This window comes from Belonocnema kinseyi, chromosome 1 (genome assembly GCF_010883055.1).
Source record: "Belonocnema kinseyi isolate 2016_QV_RU_SX_M_011 chromosome 1, B_treatae_v1, whole genome shotgun sequence".
NCBI lineage: Eukaryota > Metazoa > Arthropoda > Insecta > Hymenoptera > Cynipidae > Belonocnema > Belonocnema kinseyi.
This window is the reverse complement of record NC_046657.1, coordinates 111,860,594-111,877,788: the sequence shown is the minus strand read 5'-3', so window position 1 is coordinate 111,877,788 and position 17,195 is coordinate 111,860,594. Positions and strand designations below refer to the sequence as shown.

Here is a 17,195-nt window from a genome sequence, read left to right as displayed (position 1 = left end):
AAATAGCTTACATTTAAAATTCGAATCAATTTTTTTTTGTTAAATAAAAAGCGATAAAAATTTAACAGGTTTAGATTGAGGCTTTAAAAAATTGAACAACATTTTTATTTGAAAATCTTTTAAAATTAAATATGAACTTTTTAATTTTAAGATTTAAATTAAATACTTTAAAATTGAATACATTCTTAAATAAATGAATTCAGGCCGGAACGTAAAAATGGTACAATTTCAAAGTTAAATATTCAGAAGTAAAAAGCTTCAACAATTTGAATCAGTTGCAACAAATGTTTTAATTAAATATCTTGCACTGAAAATTTAAATCATTTTCCGTTAATAAAAAGCGATACAAATTTAACAGGACAAATCGGACAATTTGAAATTAAAGGCGTTGAAAAATGAAAAATATTCGATATCAGGTCAAATTGAATACACTCTTAAATAAATTAATTCAGATTGGAACTTTCGAAATAGGAGAATTTAAAATTCTGATCTTCAGAATTAAAAAGCTTCAACAATGATTCAGCAATTTTAAATACAAGAAAAAAGTCTTTAAATCAAATATTTTGCACTTAAAATTCCAATAAATTTTTTATTAAACAAAAAGGACAATTACAAAGACAAATATTCAGAATTTGGGTAAAAATAGAAGTTGTAGATTTAAGCTGCAAAAAATTGGAAAATTTGAAATTGAAAGCGTTTAAAAAATGGAAAATATTTTATATTAAGTCTTTTAAATTGAATATGAAATTTTAAGTTTCAAGATTTGAATCAAATTATTGCAAATTGAGCACATTCGTAAATAAATGAATTTATATTGGAACTTTCAAAAAGAGACAATTTCAAATTCATATCTCTAGGATTAAAAAGTTGTAACAATGCTTCAGCAATGTTAATTAGGAGAAAAAATCTTTTAATATCTTGCATTTAAAATCCAAATCATTTGTTTGAAACACAAAACAAAGTTAACAGGTTCAGAATGAAGTTTTAAACAATTTGACAATATTTTTTATTAAAAATCCTTCAAATTAAATATGACAGTTCAAACTTTTAAAATGGAATAATTTCAAATTTTAATATTCACAATTATGAAGCTTCAGCAATTTTAATAATGAAACAAAAATCTTTTAATCAAATATTTTGCATGTAAAATTCAAATAATTAAAAAATAAATAAATAAAAAGGGATACAAATTTAACAGATTTAGATAGGAGCTTTAAAGTATTGGGCAATTTGAAATTAAAGGGCCTGAAAAATTGAACCATATATTTTTAATTGAGGATACAGTTTCAAATTCGAACATTTAAAATTAATTAATCATTTAAAAGTAAATATGCTCAAAAATAAATAATTTGGGATTAGAACTTTGGAAATTGAATAATTTCAATCGGAAAATATTAAATCAATTCAGCATTTTTTTATTTAAATGTGTAAAACTGAACAATTTCTTATCTACAAATTTGGCTTGGTACATGAACTCCAATCGCATTCCAAAGTTGAATATTTCCAACTCGGAAGCGTCGAAAAATGAACAATTTTATAGTGAAAAAAGTTCAGTCTGAAATATAAATAGTTCAAACTATTATAATTAGCAAAATGAATTTTAGAACATTATTTTAAACTAATAATAATTTCATAATACAAATGAAGGCATTAAAAATCAGACCATATTTAGATTAAAACTTTTTTCTCTAAAAATAATCACCTAAAATATGATGACCCATAATATTATCAATAAAAAAAACTAAATCTCGAAAAACGAATATCTGTAACGAAACGCGATAATTCTAGAACCTTAGACAATCCACCCAAAATGTGCATCGCTCGAACTATTTATATAATTACCCAGTCCAAAATCCCAGTCTATTAAGCATCCGATAAACCTGAAAGATAAAAAATCCAGAACGTCATCGATTGTCCCAGCCCATCTCCGAAAATTTCCCATCTTCCCATGCTTCAACAACTTCCGAACTTTCAACATGTCCTCCATTCAGTTAAAAAACCTCCCACACTGAAAAACTCATAATTAGTCAAGCAAATTACGAAAAAAATGTGTCAAAAATCGAATTTTGCATTATTCTCGCATCACTTGGCATAACTAATCGAATAAAATGCCAGCATGTCAATGACCAATGGTGGAGACAGTGACCACCATATGGAATCGACTCTTCACTTGACACGTCACGAGATAGTTAACCTCTCTCTAAAATCACTTTTCGGTCGATTTAATAAAATTGTACCGCCATAATGTCCCCAAAAAACGTCCCCACAGAGGAAAATTTTGTCACAATTATCGGGAAACAAATCTACAAAGTTTGAAGGTGATGAGGATCAACCTCATGAGGGTGAAAAATAGGTACTTACTCTACCGTAATACAAGAATCCGGCCAAGAATTAAACTTCTATCACGTCGCCAGTTTACTAGTGATCCACCTGAAACATCGTAATAATTCCTGGGGATTAAAAATCACTCGTAACACCACTAATTCGATTTAAGACGAGAGTCCATTGACTCGGACGTTCGCCACGAAAATCACCTACGACTGCTCTTACCGGTAACGCAAAGTGAAATGAGACAAATCTTTAACCGCAGTCTTTGAGTCTTACCGTGCCCCAGGATTGGTTATTGGTCACAGTGTCCCCAATCTTGGGAACTTTTTAAACTGCGCTTGCGTCGCGCCGACCAGGCACCGCCAACCCGATTAGTCACTGTTTGCGCGCTGAGTTTGAATTATATAAATATTCAGATTTAATATTTATAATAAAGAATTCAATTTTAATGAAAAAGAGGTTATGAATTCTGAGTTCATAAAAATAAATCATTCCCAATGATTGATCTCGTCTCTATCAAGTCTTAAAATTAAAATTTTGTTTACTTCCGACAATGGCACTTAAAATAAACTTACTAAAATTACCAAAAATGAATTAGGAACAATTAATTGCTGCACTGATAAATGTTATATCATACATTTTTTAATAACTTGAAGAAGATCTGGATTACAAGACAGTGACACAATATTCGCTAAATATATAAATAACATTTTTAGTTTGTTGTCTAGATTCCTGGTCGGCGCGACGCAAGCGCAGTGTAAAAAGTTCCCAAGATTGGGGACACTGGTCATAATTCAGGAAAAAAATCGCGGCCATTTTCACCCCGGGGTTGGAAAATTGAATTACGTCTAAGAAATGAGGTATTATGATTGGTGGATCGCTGTTAAAATAATTTGGCGCGGTATTTAAAAGAGTGAAATGTACTGATAGAAATTAAAGGTTTAAACTGTTTAAAAGGATGAATATGTTAGAGAAATAGATATATTTGTAAGTGACAAGAGCGTAATACTAAAGGTAGAAATTATTATTTTTGTATATTAAAGTTCATTTACATTTACATAATATCTTTGATTTACACCTCTATTGGAAAAACTCTCTTTCTCTCACTCTGGCATGCAACAATAGCATAAGTTTATCTCATGCTAGAAATGTTACAGATATTTTCTTTGGAAAGTTTCTAGAATGAGATAAGCTTATGCTATTGTTAAATGTTAGAGTGAAAGGACTATAGTTTTTGCAACAAATATGTAAATTTAAATAAAGTTTGACAATTAAAAGAGCGGATCATGACAGATACGATATCTTTGGAATTTGATACGATCATAGTGGCTTTTCCTGTTTCCATCCTTCCGCCGTGCGCGCGCATGAGCGGTAGAATTTGAATTAAATTATTTTACACATTAAATGGGTAGAATGGGCACAATGATATGTTGCAGCTTAAGTAAAAATGGGTCAATGTGAAGCAAAATTTAAAGGTTAGACTTTATTAATGATGTTTCGAGCATTTGATAACATTTTGCTTTTAATTCACATATTTTTCAAATCGTAAAAATGTGCGTGAAAAAATATTTTAAATTTAATTTATTTGATATTTACCCTAATTCAAAGTGTCACTCTTCTTAATTGAATTAGATATTAATTGTCTGTGTAATTGTATCTACAAAAATATTATTTAATACTTCATACTATATACTTACTTTTTTATTACAGAAACAGGGGAATTTTCGTTTTCTAGGAGCATCTGAGTTTCTTAATTGGTTTACTTTTCATTCTAAATTTTCCTTTTTACATATCATATTAATAGTGTTATCACATATACCTATATTGACCCTGCATGCAAGAATAAATGTTATATTAAAAGTCTTCTAAACTTAAAACTAAACAAATTGATTTCTCACAAGAAGCAGTTTCTTTGACAATAGTTTGCAGCATGATCTAAGAATACACGGTCTAGCCACACGCAACTAAAAAAAAGTTAACCAATAAGGATGCTCTCCACCACAACCAGCCATATTGGAAAAGTGAGCGCGCGAAATTAAATATATTTGAAATGTAGTAAGAGCATTCTCACTTGTGACGTCACGCGCTCCGAGTGGCATTCGGGGGAATAGCCTCCTTCTTATGCCCCTATAGTTTGCATGTTTTGCCGTCGTTTTTTAAAATTATTTTTGGTTTTTCAAAATGTAGATTGAAGATTTTAGAAAATTGTCTGGAGGCGTCAAGACCCAATATATTCAAAAATTGAAAAAAAATCGAAAATTTTGATCCGTATTCTCTTAAAGATATAGATTTTAGTGAAAATGTAAGCTCAGTGCTCTCGGTGACAATAGTGCATGTTTTATTCAATCTTACAGTTTTTACTCCGTAAATAAAGTAAAAGCATATAAAAGTTTGGAAGCTTGTAAATTTTATGAAGCTGATTTTGTGAGGAAAGTGAATTTCAAGGAGTTCAATGATACTTTTCTGCTTCTGAGTGAGGTTATAGTGTAACAATATAGTATTTTTAGTTTTAACTTAATATTCTAGTTATAACTTATTATTTTCTATATGTATGAACATTAACATTAAGGAATATTCGCGTGAAGTATTGTATTCATTTCAATTTAAGTTGTCAAATTCCATTGCTGTCGTAAAAGGCGATAACAGTTTATTGAGATTTCGAGGTTAGGAGCAGCCTATTCCAAGAGGGATTGGGTCACAGGATCATAAAACTCAAGTGATATTATTATAAAGTTTTAACATTAAATTCTTCTTTCCCAGTTTAATGTAAATAAGTAGTATTTTTACATGAACCTATAAAAAAAATTTTCGATGAGAAATCCCGAAATTTTACGTCTCAAAAAAGTGTACACAAATTCAAGATTTTTGTTGATACAGAAAAGCAAAAAAAAAAACTAATTTAAAGAATCTCTACCTCATGCTAATACATTTTTTATTTTCCCTGGCTAACATGATTAATTTTCTACCAAAAAGACAACTTTTACAACAAAATATGCGAAATTTTAACCAAACGGGGATACACTTTGACCCTAAAGTGAAAAATTTATGTGTACAGTTAGATATCACATTTTCACATAAAAAAAAAGAGTTTCAAATAAAATACTTATATTTTTGACCAAAGAAATGAATTTTTAAATAGAATTATGAAGCTTGTATTAATTGAAAGGATTTTTAAGCAAGATTTATATTCTCCTATGAAAAATAACCCTTTTCGCAGATAGGTGGTAGCGGGGCAGTGAACTTCTCCTTTTTAGAGCGGCTCCTTTTTCATCACATAATTTTTGACAGGGCACCCAATCAGGATGATCCTTATTCGCCAAGTCAGCTGGAATGCCTGTATGATACGAACAAATTACAAACGATTGCAATAAATATAAAATCACAAATAATTCTTTCACTACAATTGTGGTAAACATAACCTCAGAATTTAAATCCATACATTTCTTACTTACCACTCATAAAATGTTCCTTGCAAATCCGAGCATTTTTTAATTGACTTGCACTTAAAGGCCCACGATACAAAACACTTATCCACATTTCCATTCTTATCTTTGAAAATATAAGTTTACTTGTTGACAGATCACTAGGCCCAGAACGAAATTTTCCGATAAACTTTTGATCTTTCTCAGTTATGCCTATTGGAATCCGAAAAAGTCTTGTGTCTGGGTGCACAGCAATATGTTTCTTACACCCCACTACGAAACAATATTTCATCATTTCTCTTCTTTTATTTTAAAAACGTCTCCGAAATATCTCATCCCTATACTGGCAATGTATTTTCCCTTACACGTATACCCCCGGAGGTTCGGCCCTTTAAATTTTTATGGCTTAATAAGAATGCTCTATAAGCGAAGATATAAAGTAAAAGTTGTTAAAAGATAAAGGAATTATACAATTTCTAAATCAATGAAATTTGTTTCAAAATAATGCAGTTTGTGTCATAGATAATTCAAAATATTAAAAAATATACTACTTTCAATCCTTGTAATGTAGAAGAAATACGAAGAAATATTGTTAACATAACCTGTCAATTATAATATATTATATTGAAATGATATACATATCAATACAATACAATGATACACATGTTTTTATGTATAAAAAAACGATTCTCGTTTACAAAAGATACTTTCTGATACTCTTTGATGATACTTTGGTGAAGTTGTTTTGCACAGGGGCGTACAATTTTTCATGCTCGCCGTGGGCGATATTTTTCTTAGATACGCCGCTGATAACCAAAATGGCTGGGTGTGGTGGAGTGCGACTGACGACGAAATTGGGGGAGCTGATGGCTAGACCGTGTATTCTTAAATCATGGTTTGCACTTTGCAGTACACACGTAAAATTGTGGTGGGAAATTATTCAGATAGATGGCCGTTTCGTAAAAACCGCTTTTGTTTGTTCATGCCTGAGCGACTGCCGCTTGTTATGCACAGCTCCTTTTACTCCTACTTCCGGCGCGGCGTCAATTCTCGGAAGGACTATATCAGGGAGCCCTTGTCTCTAGGATTCATTGTATTCACATTAGAAATATTAATAAATAGAAAAATTAAATTACGGTGTCCAAAAAAAGGCTTAATTTTCTTTTCTAAAATAGGTTCTTATAAATTATATACTTTGCTATCAAAATCACCCCTGATTTTCTTTTAGTTTGAAAGAAAATATTTCATAGGAATCGCCCACGCCCATTTTTGCAAAAATGTTTCTTTTATTTTAATTGCCACTGTTAATAAATTATTTACTTTGTCATAACTGCATTAGATTATGTTTGAATATGTTTAATTTCCCAAGCAGCTAATACATTTATATCCCAAAAAGATGAAATTACAGATCAAGGTTATTGTTTTACCAAAAAAGAAGAATTTTCAACTTACAAGAATTTTTTTAATGGAAAAATTTCCACAATATAGTTAAATTTTCAGCTGAATTAAAAAAAAAATAACAAAGTAGTTAAACTTGCACCCATTTTCAATTCACAAAAATGTGAGTTTTAAACGAAGTGATTCCACCAAATCTTTTTAAAAAAATAGTTAAATTCTATTGCCATGCAGATTACACGATCGATAATTCGTGTCCACTTCAAAAACTTCATCAAGATAATTTGTAAATCTTGTTAAAATCTACTAAAAATAACGTTTTTAATTTATGGGCCTCTTAAAAAATCAAAATTGTTGTTTTTTTTTTTTTGAAAATGATCCAACTTTTGGAACTTTTGTCTAAATAAAAAATGTCAAGATAATAGTTTCGAAGCACATATATTTTACATCCAGTAGAAATTTGGATTGATATTTCTTAACATTTGAAAAAAATTTTTTCTTGTTTTAGAAAATTTTCAAAATGTTGAAAAGCATATAACTTGTTGAAGTTATACCGAGTTTAAAAATGTCATTAGGATAATTTGCAATCTTTTTGACGCGTATCCGAAAATTTGACAAAAATTTCTAAAACTCATGAAAAATTTGTATTTAAATTTTGGGAAAGCTCAAACTTTTTGAATTTTTGTCTAATCTAAAAATTTAACTGACATAGTTTCTAAATATATTTGATATCTAATGATGAATTGAAATTTTCTCATCTTTTAGAAAAATATTTTTTTTTTTCTGAACATTTCAAAATTTTCAAAAGTATATAACTTTTCTATTTGTTATCGAAATTAAAATTTTCGTTTGGATAATTTGCAAGTCTTCTACCCATCTATAAGAAACTTTGACAAAAAATTTTTAATTTAAAAAACATTGTTTTTTTAAATTTTGAAAATGCTCTAAATTTGTAAATTTTGGTTGGAAATATCTGCTTAACGAACTTAGCCTTCATTTTGGGAACCTTAAGAAGTTTACTTCAAAAGTTAGCGTGGCTACAACATTCCGGTAACCATACAACAGACATACAGAGAGACAGACATACAGACAAAAAGACACCGATACTCCTTCCTTATTATTACTTTGTGAGCCTGCCGCCGCAGGGTGGCTCCGAGCGTTTGGATATTTCAGGTTGGGTGGGGGAAATCCAAGATGTTAACACACTGAGGGTCAAACAATCCCATCTTTACGAAAACTTTACGACATCCTATGTTCATGTCGTTACAGTGTCTTTACGATATCGTGAAGACATCGTCAGATCATACGAAATATTTACGATATCATAAAGACGACTTAACGACATGGAAATAGGGTGTCGTAAAGTTGGCGTAAGAATGTTGTAAAGACGTCGCCAAATTTTGTGCCCACTGGGATAATACTATTTGCAAGGAAAAAACTTAATTTTTTTATTAACCTGCAGAAAAAAAAGAATTTTTCACGATAGCCAAAATAGATCAATTTTCATACGATAAGAATAGGTTTATACGAAAAATATAAATTTCGAACCACATAGTTCAATTTTCAAATAAGAATATTTTAAACATTTAATTAATTGATTATAGCATCCCGTGTGGAAAAATGTTCTGGCGCTGACCTGGCCCAGACCAGACGCCCAGGTTTTCAGCCCTGGCGCCGAACAGATGGTCTAGTCTGGGCCTGGCCAAAATTGTAACGTTTTTTCTAGCTAGCCCCAGGCCAGACTGTCTGGTCAGCCGCTAGACAAAATATGAGTTCCTAGAAAAATATAAAATATGCATGTTTGATATAATCAGTTTGAATTAAAATTTTGCGTCAAAAATATACTGCCGTCAATAAAATCAATAAATGAAATTATCGTTTCTAATACTTATTCTTTTATAATAACCCGGTAATAAGCGTTCAATTCAGAAGAATTCAGAATTTGTATTCCAATGAATACGCGATTTTTCCTCCGTCTAAAAATCCCCCAAAGGGAACACAAAAAGTGCAAATCTTATTCCTCTCAATCGAGTGACTAAAATTTAACGAAAGCATTTAACCTATTTTTCATTATTAAATCTTTTTATTACTTATAAATTCGAAAAATTTTCAAATTTATTTATATTTTAATAATTTATTTAAACGTCTTAAAAAATGCACCAAAGAAATCTATCCAAGTGTGTGCATTTAAATAATTTTAACTCGAGAGAGGCAGAGTTGCATTGGTTAGAATTGAAATTTCAGAACTTATATTTCGCATGAAGGAATTAAAACAACTTATTACACATATTTTGTGAACTAATTAAAAGGAATTAAAGAAAATAAAAATATGTCCACTTCTGAGGAATAAAAAATAGCTCTGTGAGGTGTGTTACCGGTACAATTAGAAGGAATTAAATATATTGAAAACACGTTCACTTTGGGAGAATAGAAAACCGTGTGTCGGTCGCTATGGAAATAGAAGTGAATAAGTTTCGGAGGTATCTTATTCTTATGGTGGCATTTTAGACAGATGGAAAAATCGCGCATTCAAAATAATAGAATAATCTTCACTTTTGCGCTGAAATTTGAAAATATTAATTTTTCTCTATTCTACGCTTATTACCGGAAGATCAAAAGTAGGTTTGTACTTACTATTTGTTTAATAACTTAATAACGATTTGGTACATTTTACGCCTTCGATTTTACAGCTAACTTTTGGCTGGATTAATATATTATTAGGAAAATAATAAGAAATTTTGACAGTTTGTGACACTTGATCTACAAAAACTAGCACTGTTTCCGAGGGGTCGAAGCCAAGCACTGTCAGAATACTTCAAGTTGTGACGTCAACTGGCAAGACGTCTGCACGCCGAGGGCCAAGCAATGAATTACAATTACTTCGGAAAACTTGATTGTTTTAATGACTTGGATTCCAAAATTTCACTATAAAATATTTTAGTTTAAAAAATTTCTTTATAAGCCAGGCCTGGACCAGACCAGCCCTGGCGGACCGAAGGAACCGAATGGAGCCTCTACAAAGTACCCGTACAGACCCCATTGGGTCCCCATTCGGTTCCTTTTTAAAAAACTCGAGAAAACAGCAAAATCAACTTTAAAATTGTTGAAATTCGGATTCTACGTTAAAATTCCTTATAGAAGGTCACGGAATAATCGCAATAGTTTATTTTGCAACGGTAAAAAGTTTAAAAAAATATAAGCGGTATAACGCCTGTTGACCGCTACTTACAGGCGACGCGTTTGAATTATAGCAGTCAACAGGCGTTATACGTCTTATATTTTTTAAAACTTTCTACCGTTGCAAACAAAAAACCTATTGCGATTATTCCGCGACCTTCTATAGGGAATTTTAACGTAGAATCCGAATTTCAACAATTTAAAAGTTGATTTTGCTGTTTTTTCGAGTTTTTTAAAAAGGAACCGTATGGGGACCCAATGGGGTCTTTACGGCTACTTTGTAGAGGCTCCATTCGGTCCGCCAGGGAGACTCTGAAAATGATAAGAACGAAAGTCGTGCTTTCATAGTTTGAATGTCTTATTTTCCATTATTTTAGACACCCTGTAACTTTTTCAAAATACATTCAAAAAAATTTGGTGATGGAACTTAAGATTTTTTTTCTTGGCTCGCTGATCAGCGCCAGGCCTTGACCAGAGCAGACGCTTAAGATGATAAGACAGAAAGTTTTGTTTTCATAGTTTGACCAGGCCAGACTGTCAAGGTGATAGAAAAAAATTATCCATAATTTTAGATGGAAGTTATGATTTTTTTGTTTTTGGCTAGCTGAACAGTGCCAAACTTGGGCCATAACAGACCTTCCAGACTAGGCGGTCTAGATAAAGTCAAACCTGAGCTAGACTGGCGTCAGACCTGAGCCAGATCATTTCTTCCAGGCTAGACAGTCTAGATAAATCCAAACCTGCGCCAGATCTGTAATCAGATTGCCCGGAAATTTTTCCACACGGGATGTCACTAGATCTGTTAGACTTACTGTAGTCAGAAAATTTCTTCCTGCACTGTGTTACCACTTGAAGTAAATATTATTTTTGTCTATCGTCTCTAGGAAGAAAGAGAATTAATGCCAGATACCATGTAGAAGATTTGAAGCTTATTTTAAATACCTGTTTTATTTCAGAAAAGTATATTCACAAAAAAGAAATAGATGATTTCAAATATAGTATTCTCTAATCCTTGTTCATTATTAGTTAATAACTAACAAGGCGAAGCAATGTTAAAGATTTTAGAAAAAACCACAACTTTCTAACACTTATCTAAGAAAAGATAGTTACAAACAATATTAAATTGTTTAAACAACTTTTTTGTGAACCTAATTTAATTATTACCTCACTAAGTTTGAAAGGGACAGAAAAGTACTAATTGCCGAAAAGACCGCAACTATCAGGCATTGATATGTATGAAGATAATCATAAACAACAAAAATCTGCTCGCTACGAGGGCACACTCGTCGCACGCTACGCGAGCGGCTCGCTTCGCTCCCAAGTTTGAGAGCGCCTACAGCGCGCGACTGTTGGTTCTCGCGCTTCGCGCTTGATTATGTATTTACCTCGCGCTACGCGCTCGGTCTTTATATTTTCGCACATTCTTGCGCAAACATTTAAAAATTAAGACTTAAAACATCCACCACTGTAATTTTGTGATTGTGAATTCTCTTTCGTTAAAAAAGCTTAGCTCGAGAGTTTGAGCGCACCTACGGCACGCGACTGAGGGCAATCGCACTCCGCGCTTAGTCTTTGCATTTCTTCGGCATTCAGGCACAGACCTTTTAAAATCAAAGGTGAACGGACCGACAACTGTAATTTTGTGATTTTGAACTCTCTTTTGTTAAAGCTCTTTTGGCTTTAAGGAACACATTCTCATCACGTATCTCGTACTTCGGTGTTTTTTTTCGACTCCGCATTCTCGCGATCATGGCTCCCACCGGTACAGAATCCCTCCTTTCTGGCCCACAGACCCAGAAATGTGGTTCGCGCAAGTAGAAACTCAGTTCCCTTTGTCAAATGTACAAAATAATACGACAAAGTTCAATTATATCGCGGGAAACTTGGACGCTAAATACGCAGCAGAAATGCGCGATATTTTGACTCTGCCCGAGGGAGACCCTAGTAGGAGATACGCGAATTTAAAAGCTCAGCTCATCGACCGGTTAAGTGCATCTCAAGACCAAAAAACGCGACGGCTCTTAGAGCATGAGGAAATAGGCGACCGGACGCCATCACAGTTCTTGAGACACCTTCGAGGACTCGCGGGCAACGTTTTTCCAGATACCGTCTTACGACCTCTGTGGCTCGGTCGACTGCCAACAGCCGTGCAAGCCATCCTAGCAACTCAAGATCAGGCGAATCTCGACAAACTCTCGCAACTCGCGGACGCGATCGCGACGACGCTAGGTGCAAAGACTATCGTGACGGAAGCTTCGGCACAGCCGATACGAACGGTCCCAGGCCAGGTAGACCTCGGTGCCCTTTTCGAGTAGCTTTTCCTAGTGACTACTAGGCTAGCAAATATGACGGCAGCAATCGAGGAGGTAGCTTCCGGTTCATTTAATCGTAATCGTTCTCAATTTCGCTGACGGTACAATCAGAGAAACAGGAGTCGCAGTCGCTCAGTCAAAAAGGATGGCATTTGTTGGTACCACATGCGTTTCGAGAATGACGCAAAATGTTGCAACAAACCATGCACATACATACAGGGAAACGGCCAGGGTCGGCGCTGAATGAGGCCAGCGACCCTTGCCCGAAATCTCGCCGCCTCTTCGTGACCGACACAGTGACAAAAACGCAATTTCTGATCGACATAGAAGCCGACATTTGTGTTTTTCCGCGCAATTTCCTTCGCGGACGAAGATCTAAGATCCAACTACACCCTTTTTGCGGCCAACGACACTCCCATCGCGACTTACGGATTCGAAACCTTTTCCCAGGATCTTGGGATCAGGCGAGCTTTCGAATGGCGTTTCGTTGTCGCTGACGTCAGCAAACCCATAATCGGAGTGGATTTCCTGCATCACTACAGACTACTGGTGGACATCAGAAATCAGAGACTCGTCGATGGTCTCACGACTCTCTCTGTGACCGGCAAAGTTGCACCCTGCAATGATGCCTGGCTGGGAATTCGTTCCGTGCGAAAAGGATCGGAATCGTGGCATGAATTCTTAGAGCAATACCCAGAAATAACCCGTCCAGCTGGTGCCGCCGTCGACTTGAAACATTCAACGAAACACTACATTTACGCTACACCGGGACCACCAGTTACACAGAAACCACGACGTCTTGCCCCGGATCGTTTCAAGCAAGCAAGGAAGGAATTCCAGGATATGATGCAAATGGGCCTGACGAGAGTCTCAAAGAATAGCTGGGCATCACCTCTTCACATGGTACCGAAGAAAGGAGGTCAATGGAGACCCTGTGGGGATTACAGAAAGCTCAATTCCAGGACCATTCTCGACAACTACCCTGTGCCACATCTCCACGACTTTGCACATGCTCTTTTCGGTAAGAATATATTTTCTACTATCGACCTTGTCAGAGCGTACAACCAAATACCAGTGGCGGAAGAGGACATCCCGAAAACGGCCATCACGACACCTTTCGGATTGTACGAATTCCCGTTCATGTCGTGTGGACTCCGTAACGCAGCTCAAACTTGCCAGCGATTCATGGACGAGGTACTGAGAGGATTAGATTTTTTGTATGTCTCCATTGACGACATCCTAATCGCATCATCTTCAGAGGAGGAACACCAGGAACATCTTTGTCAAGTCTTCGATCGTTTAAAAACCTATGGAATTCTCATCAACGCGGCAAAATGTGTGTGGGGAGCATCTTCCGTGAAGTTTCTTGGGCACGAAGTGACACCACTGGGTATCAGGCCACTTCCAGAGAAAGTCGACGCAATTCTCAATTACCCTCAACCTAAAACAGCGAAGGATCTTCGACGATTTCTAGGAACGATCAATTTTCTTCGTCTCGCAATCCCAAAGGCAGCTGAACAACAAGCTCCACTTAACGATCTTCTTCAGGGTAACATAAAAGGAAAATCCCCAGTTCCATGGACTCCAGAAGGTTTAAAAGCCTTCGAAGAATGCAAAAAGAGCTTAGCAGAAGCTGTTTCGTAGGCCTTTCCAGCGCCAGAAGCTCCTGTGGTAATTTTCACAGATGCTTCGGATTTCTCAGTGGTTGCGGCCCTGCAGCTACGAGTTGAGAACGAATGGCAATCTCTTGCTTTTTTCTCGAAAAAGCTTACCAGCACCGAGCGAAAGTATGGAGCCTACGACCGAGAATTGCTGGCCATTTACATGGCTGTAAAATTTTTTCGGCACATGATTGAAGGTCGAGATTTCATCATTTTCACCGACCACATGCCATTAACTTATGCCTTCCAACAAAATCTAACAAATGCTCTCCTCGCCAGTTCCGACATCTCAACTTCATAGAACAATTTACCACCAACATCAGGCACATTTCAGGAAGTGAAAATGTCGTGGTCGATGCTCTTTCTAGGATCGAAGCCATTTCGATGGATATTGACTTCTCAGCTCTCGCTAAGTCACAAGAATCAGACTAGGAACTACAGGACCATCTTCTGCCAGGGACATCTCTTCATTTAAAGAAGGTTTCACTTCCAGATACAGGTATAAGCCTATACTGTGACGTATCTACCTCCACAGCTCGACCGTTCGTCACAGAAGCTTTCCGACGGACGGCCTTCAACTCCCTGCACCAGTTAGCACACCCAGGAATTAAAGCGACGACGAAACTGGTAACTGAACGGTACGTGTGGCCATCCATCAAGGCCGACTGCCGAAAATGGGCACGAGCCTGTATTCAATGCCAAAAGGCGAAAATATCTCGTCACGATTCGTCACCAGTAGGAATTTTCTGCGCGCCATCAAAAAGGTTCGAGCTTATCCACATGGACCTTCTTGGGCCTTTTCCTTCATCGGACGGCTACCAGAATTGCCTGACAATCGTGGACCGTTTCTCACGCTGGCCAGAAGCTTATCCTGTGGACAATATTAATACTGATACCATCGCACGTACTATCTTCACCCAATGGATAGCCAGATTTGGAGTACCATTACGGATCACAACAGATCAAGGTAGGCAGTTTGAATCCCATTTGTTTAAGGAATTAAATGCTTTACTGGGATCTCAACACTTTCACACTACGGCCTATCACCCTGCTACGGACTAGTGGAACGTTTTCATCGGCAATTCAAAGCGGCTATAAAATGTAACGCCGACGAGAGATGGACCGAAACACTTCCCATCGTTCTACTCGGTATCAGAGCTGCTTGGCACGACGATCTCAAGTCAACTGCAGCAGAACTCGTGTTTGGCGAATCCTTACGTTTACCAGGTGAATTTTTGGCTCCTCGTTCAGGAACGGATGACAAAGTTACGACGCAATTCGTAGAGGGCATGAAAAGGCATTTCCATAACCTCAAACAAGTGCCTGGTTCTCGCCACGCAAAAAGACATACTTTTATCTTCCAAGATCTGAAAACTTGTGACCACGTTTTCGTTCGCCACGAGGGAAATAAAAAAGCTCTGCAGATGCCTTATGATGGACCATACGCAGTTATCAGTCGATCTGACAAAACCTTCAAGGTGAACATAAATGGAAAGGATGTCACCTTGTCGATCGACAGATTGAAACCAGCCTACATCATCGCAGAAGAGGAACTACAACAGCAGGTTACACCAACACCACGTCGTGAAAAGCTCACACGTAAAATTCAAGAGGAAACCTTCAACAATACAGGAACGACAACCAGGTCTGGCAGACGAGTCAGATTTCCTGACCGCTTTCAGAGTGGTCACTCCTAGTTTTTTGTGCTCCCTAGTGATTCAGTTTGATTTAAAAGTATTAGTGCAAAGTGTTACACCAAAGAATTCGGTGATTTGTAAAATTGCAATATTTTCTCTCTCTTTTATTTGTCTTATTGTATTTAATATCTTTTGTATGCACGTATGATGGTATGCTCTTATTAAGTACAACTCATAATCGATTATTCTTCAGTATGGCCCAAAGAATTAACCAAAAACAGAGTTATATGAAAAAACATTTTGTACCCTTTTTTTCCTAATCTTAAGCACATTGTATCGTGATCGACATATTTACCTTGCTCTTTACTATTTCTGTTTTTTCTCTAATAGTCAATCACTAGCAGGGGGAGGTAGATATGGCTTCAAGCCACACATTACCAAAGTGTTTTGTATGCTTCTCTCAACTTTGGCATAATTATAAAATGTAGCTTTTGGTTACCGGCCGAAAGGGGCGACAGCTATCAGGCCCAAATCTTGTTCTTCTATGAGGGACGCTTCACCTTGTGACGTGTGCGTCCCTCGAGAGATAACACAACACGCACTTGACCGTAAACCGTGTCGCACCCAGCATTGCCAAATCTATATATTTTTCTCATCCAATAAACTTGTTAATAGTTAATTACTTTATGCTTTCCTTGTTTTATTTTTTACTTACTGTCGAATCCCCAAATTAATTTTAGTTTTTCTGGATTTTTAAAATGCTATAACTCTAGTAATTTTTGATTTTTCAAAAAAAGTCATTAGGATAAATTGTTAAATTTTTTGAATTCTATGAATAACCGTACAGAGAATTTTAAAAAAAAAATTTTTCAAAAATATTCAACCTGTGCTCACTTTTTGAATTTTCATCCAAAATGGCTGGCTAACGAACTTGACTTTTAGTTTAGAACACTAAACGAGTGTACCAAAGGGCAGTCTAATAGATTAATTTTTTCAAAAGTTATCCTGTTCACAGACAGACAGGCATACAAGCAGGCAGACACATTCGTAAAAACCTGTTTGTCGGATTCAGGGGATCTCAAAACGTGGACATTTGACAAAAACTGGGGGAGTCAAATTTTACACAAATCTAATACCTTCTCTGATGAGAATGTAATAATTTGTTTAAACGATAATTTAATAAAAATGTTATAAAGGACGTCCCCGGACTCGTTTTTTAGAGATGATAAACAAAAAATGTATCGTGCTGAACAAAAATTTCAA

General features: G+C 35.5%; 2 protein-coding genes across 3 annotated transcripts in view; one reads left to right on the top strand and one right to left on the bottom strand.

Moving 5' to 3' along the window:
• Window positions 1–2,552, bottom strand: part of LOC117176530 (vigilin) — a 75,135-nt gene extending 72,583 nt beyond the window's left edge. Inside the window, exons 1-2 of one of the 2 annotated variants that reach the window (XM_033366793.1) lie at window positions 2,535–2,552; window positions 2,362–2,430 (exon numbers count right to left, since the gene is read on the bottom strand). The gene's annotated coding sequence lies outside the window, so the exon portion shown is untranslated. The other variant, XM_033366788.1, reaches the window with a different exon arrangement.
• Window positions 2,553–12,121: 9,569 nt separating this feature from the next.
• LOC117179637 lies at window positions 12,122–12,637 on the top strand. The gene has a single exon (XM_033371642.1). It carries the CDS (start codon window positions 12,122–12,124, stop codon window positions 12,635–12,637), a length of 516 nt encoding a protein of 171 aa, XP_033227533.1.
• Window positions 12,638–17,195: the final 4,558 nt, after the last annotated feature.

Bases quoted from the DNA above. Each gene is read 5' to 3' on its own strand.
- LOC117179637 (XM_033371642.1), top strand. From the start codon at position 12,122: ATGTGGTTCGCGCAAGTAGAAACTCAGTTCCCTTTGTCAAATGTACAA.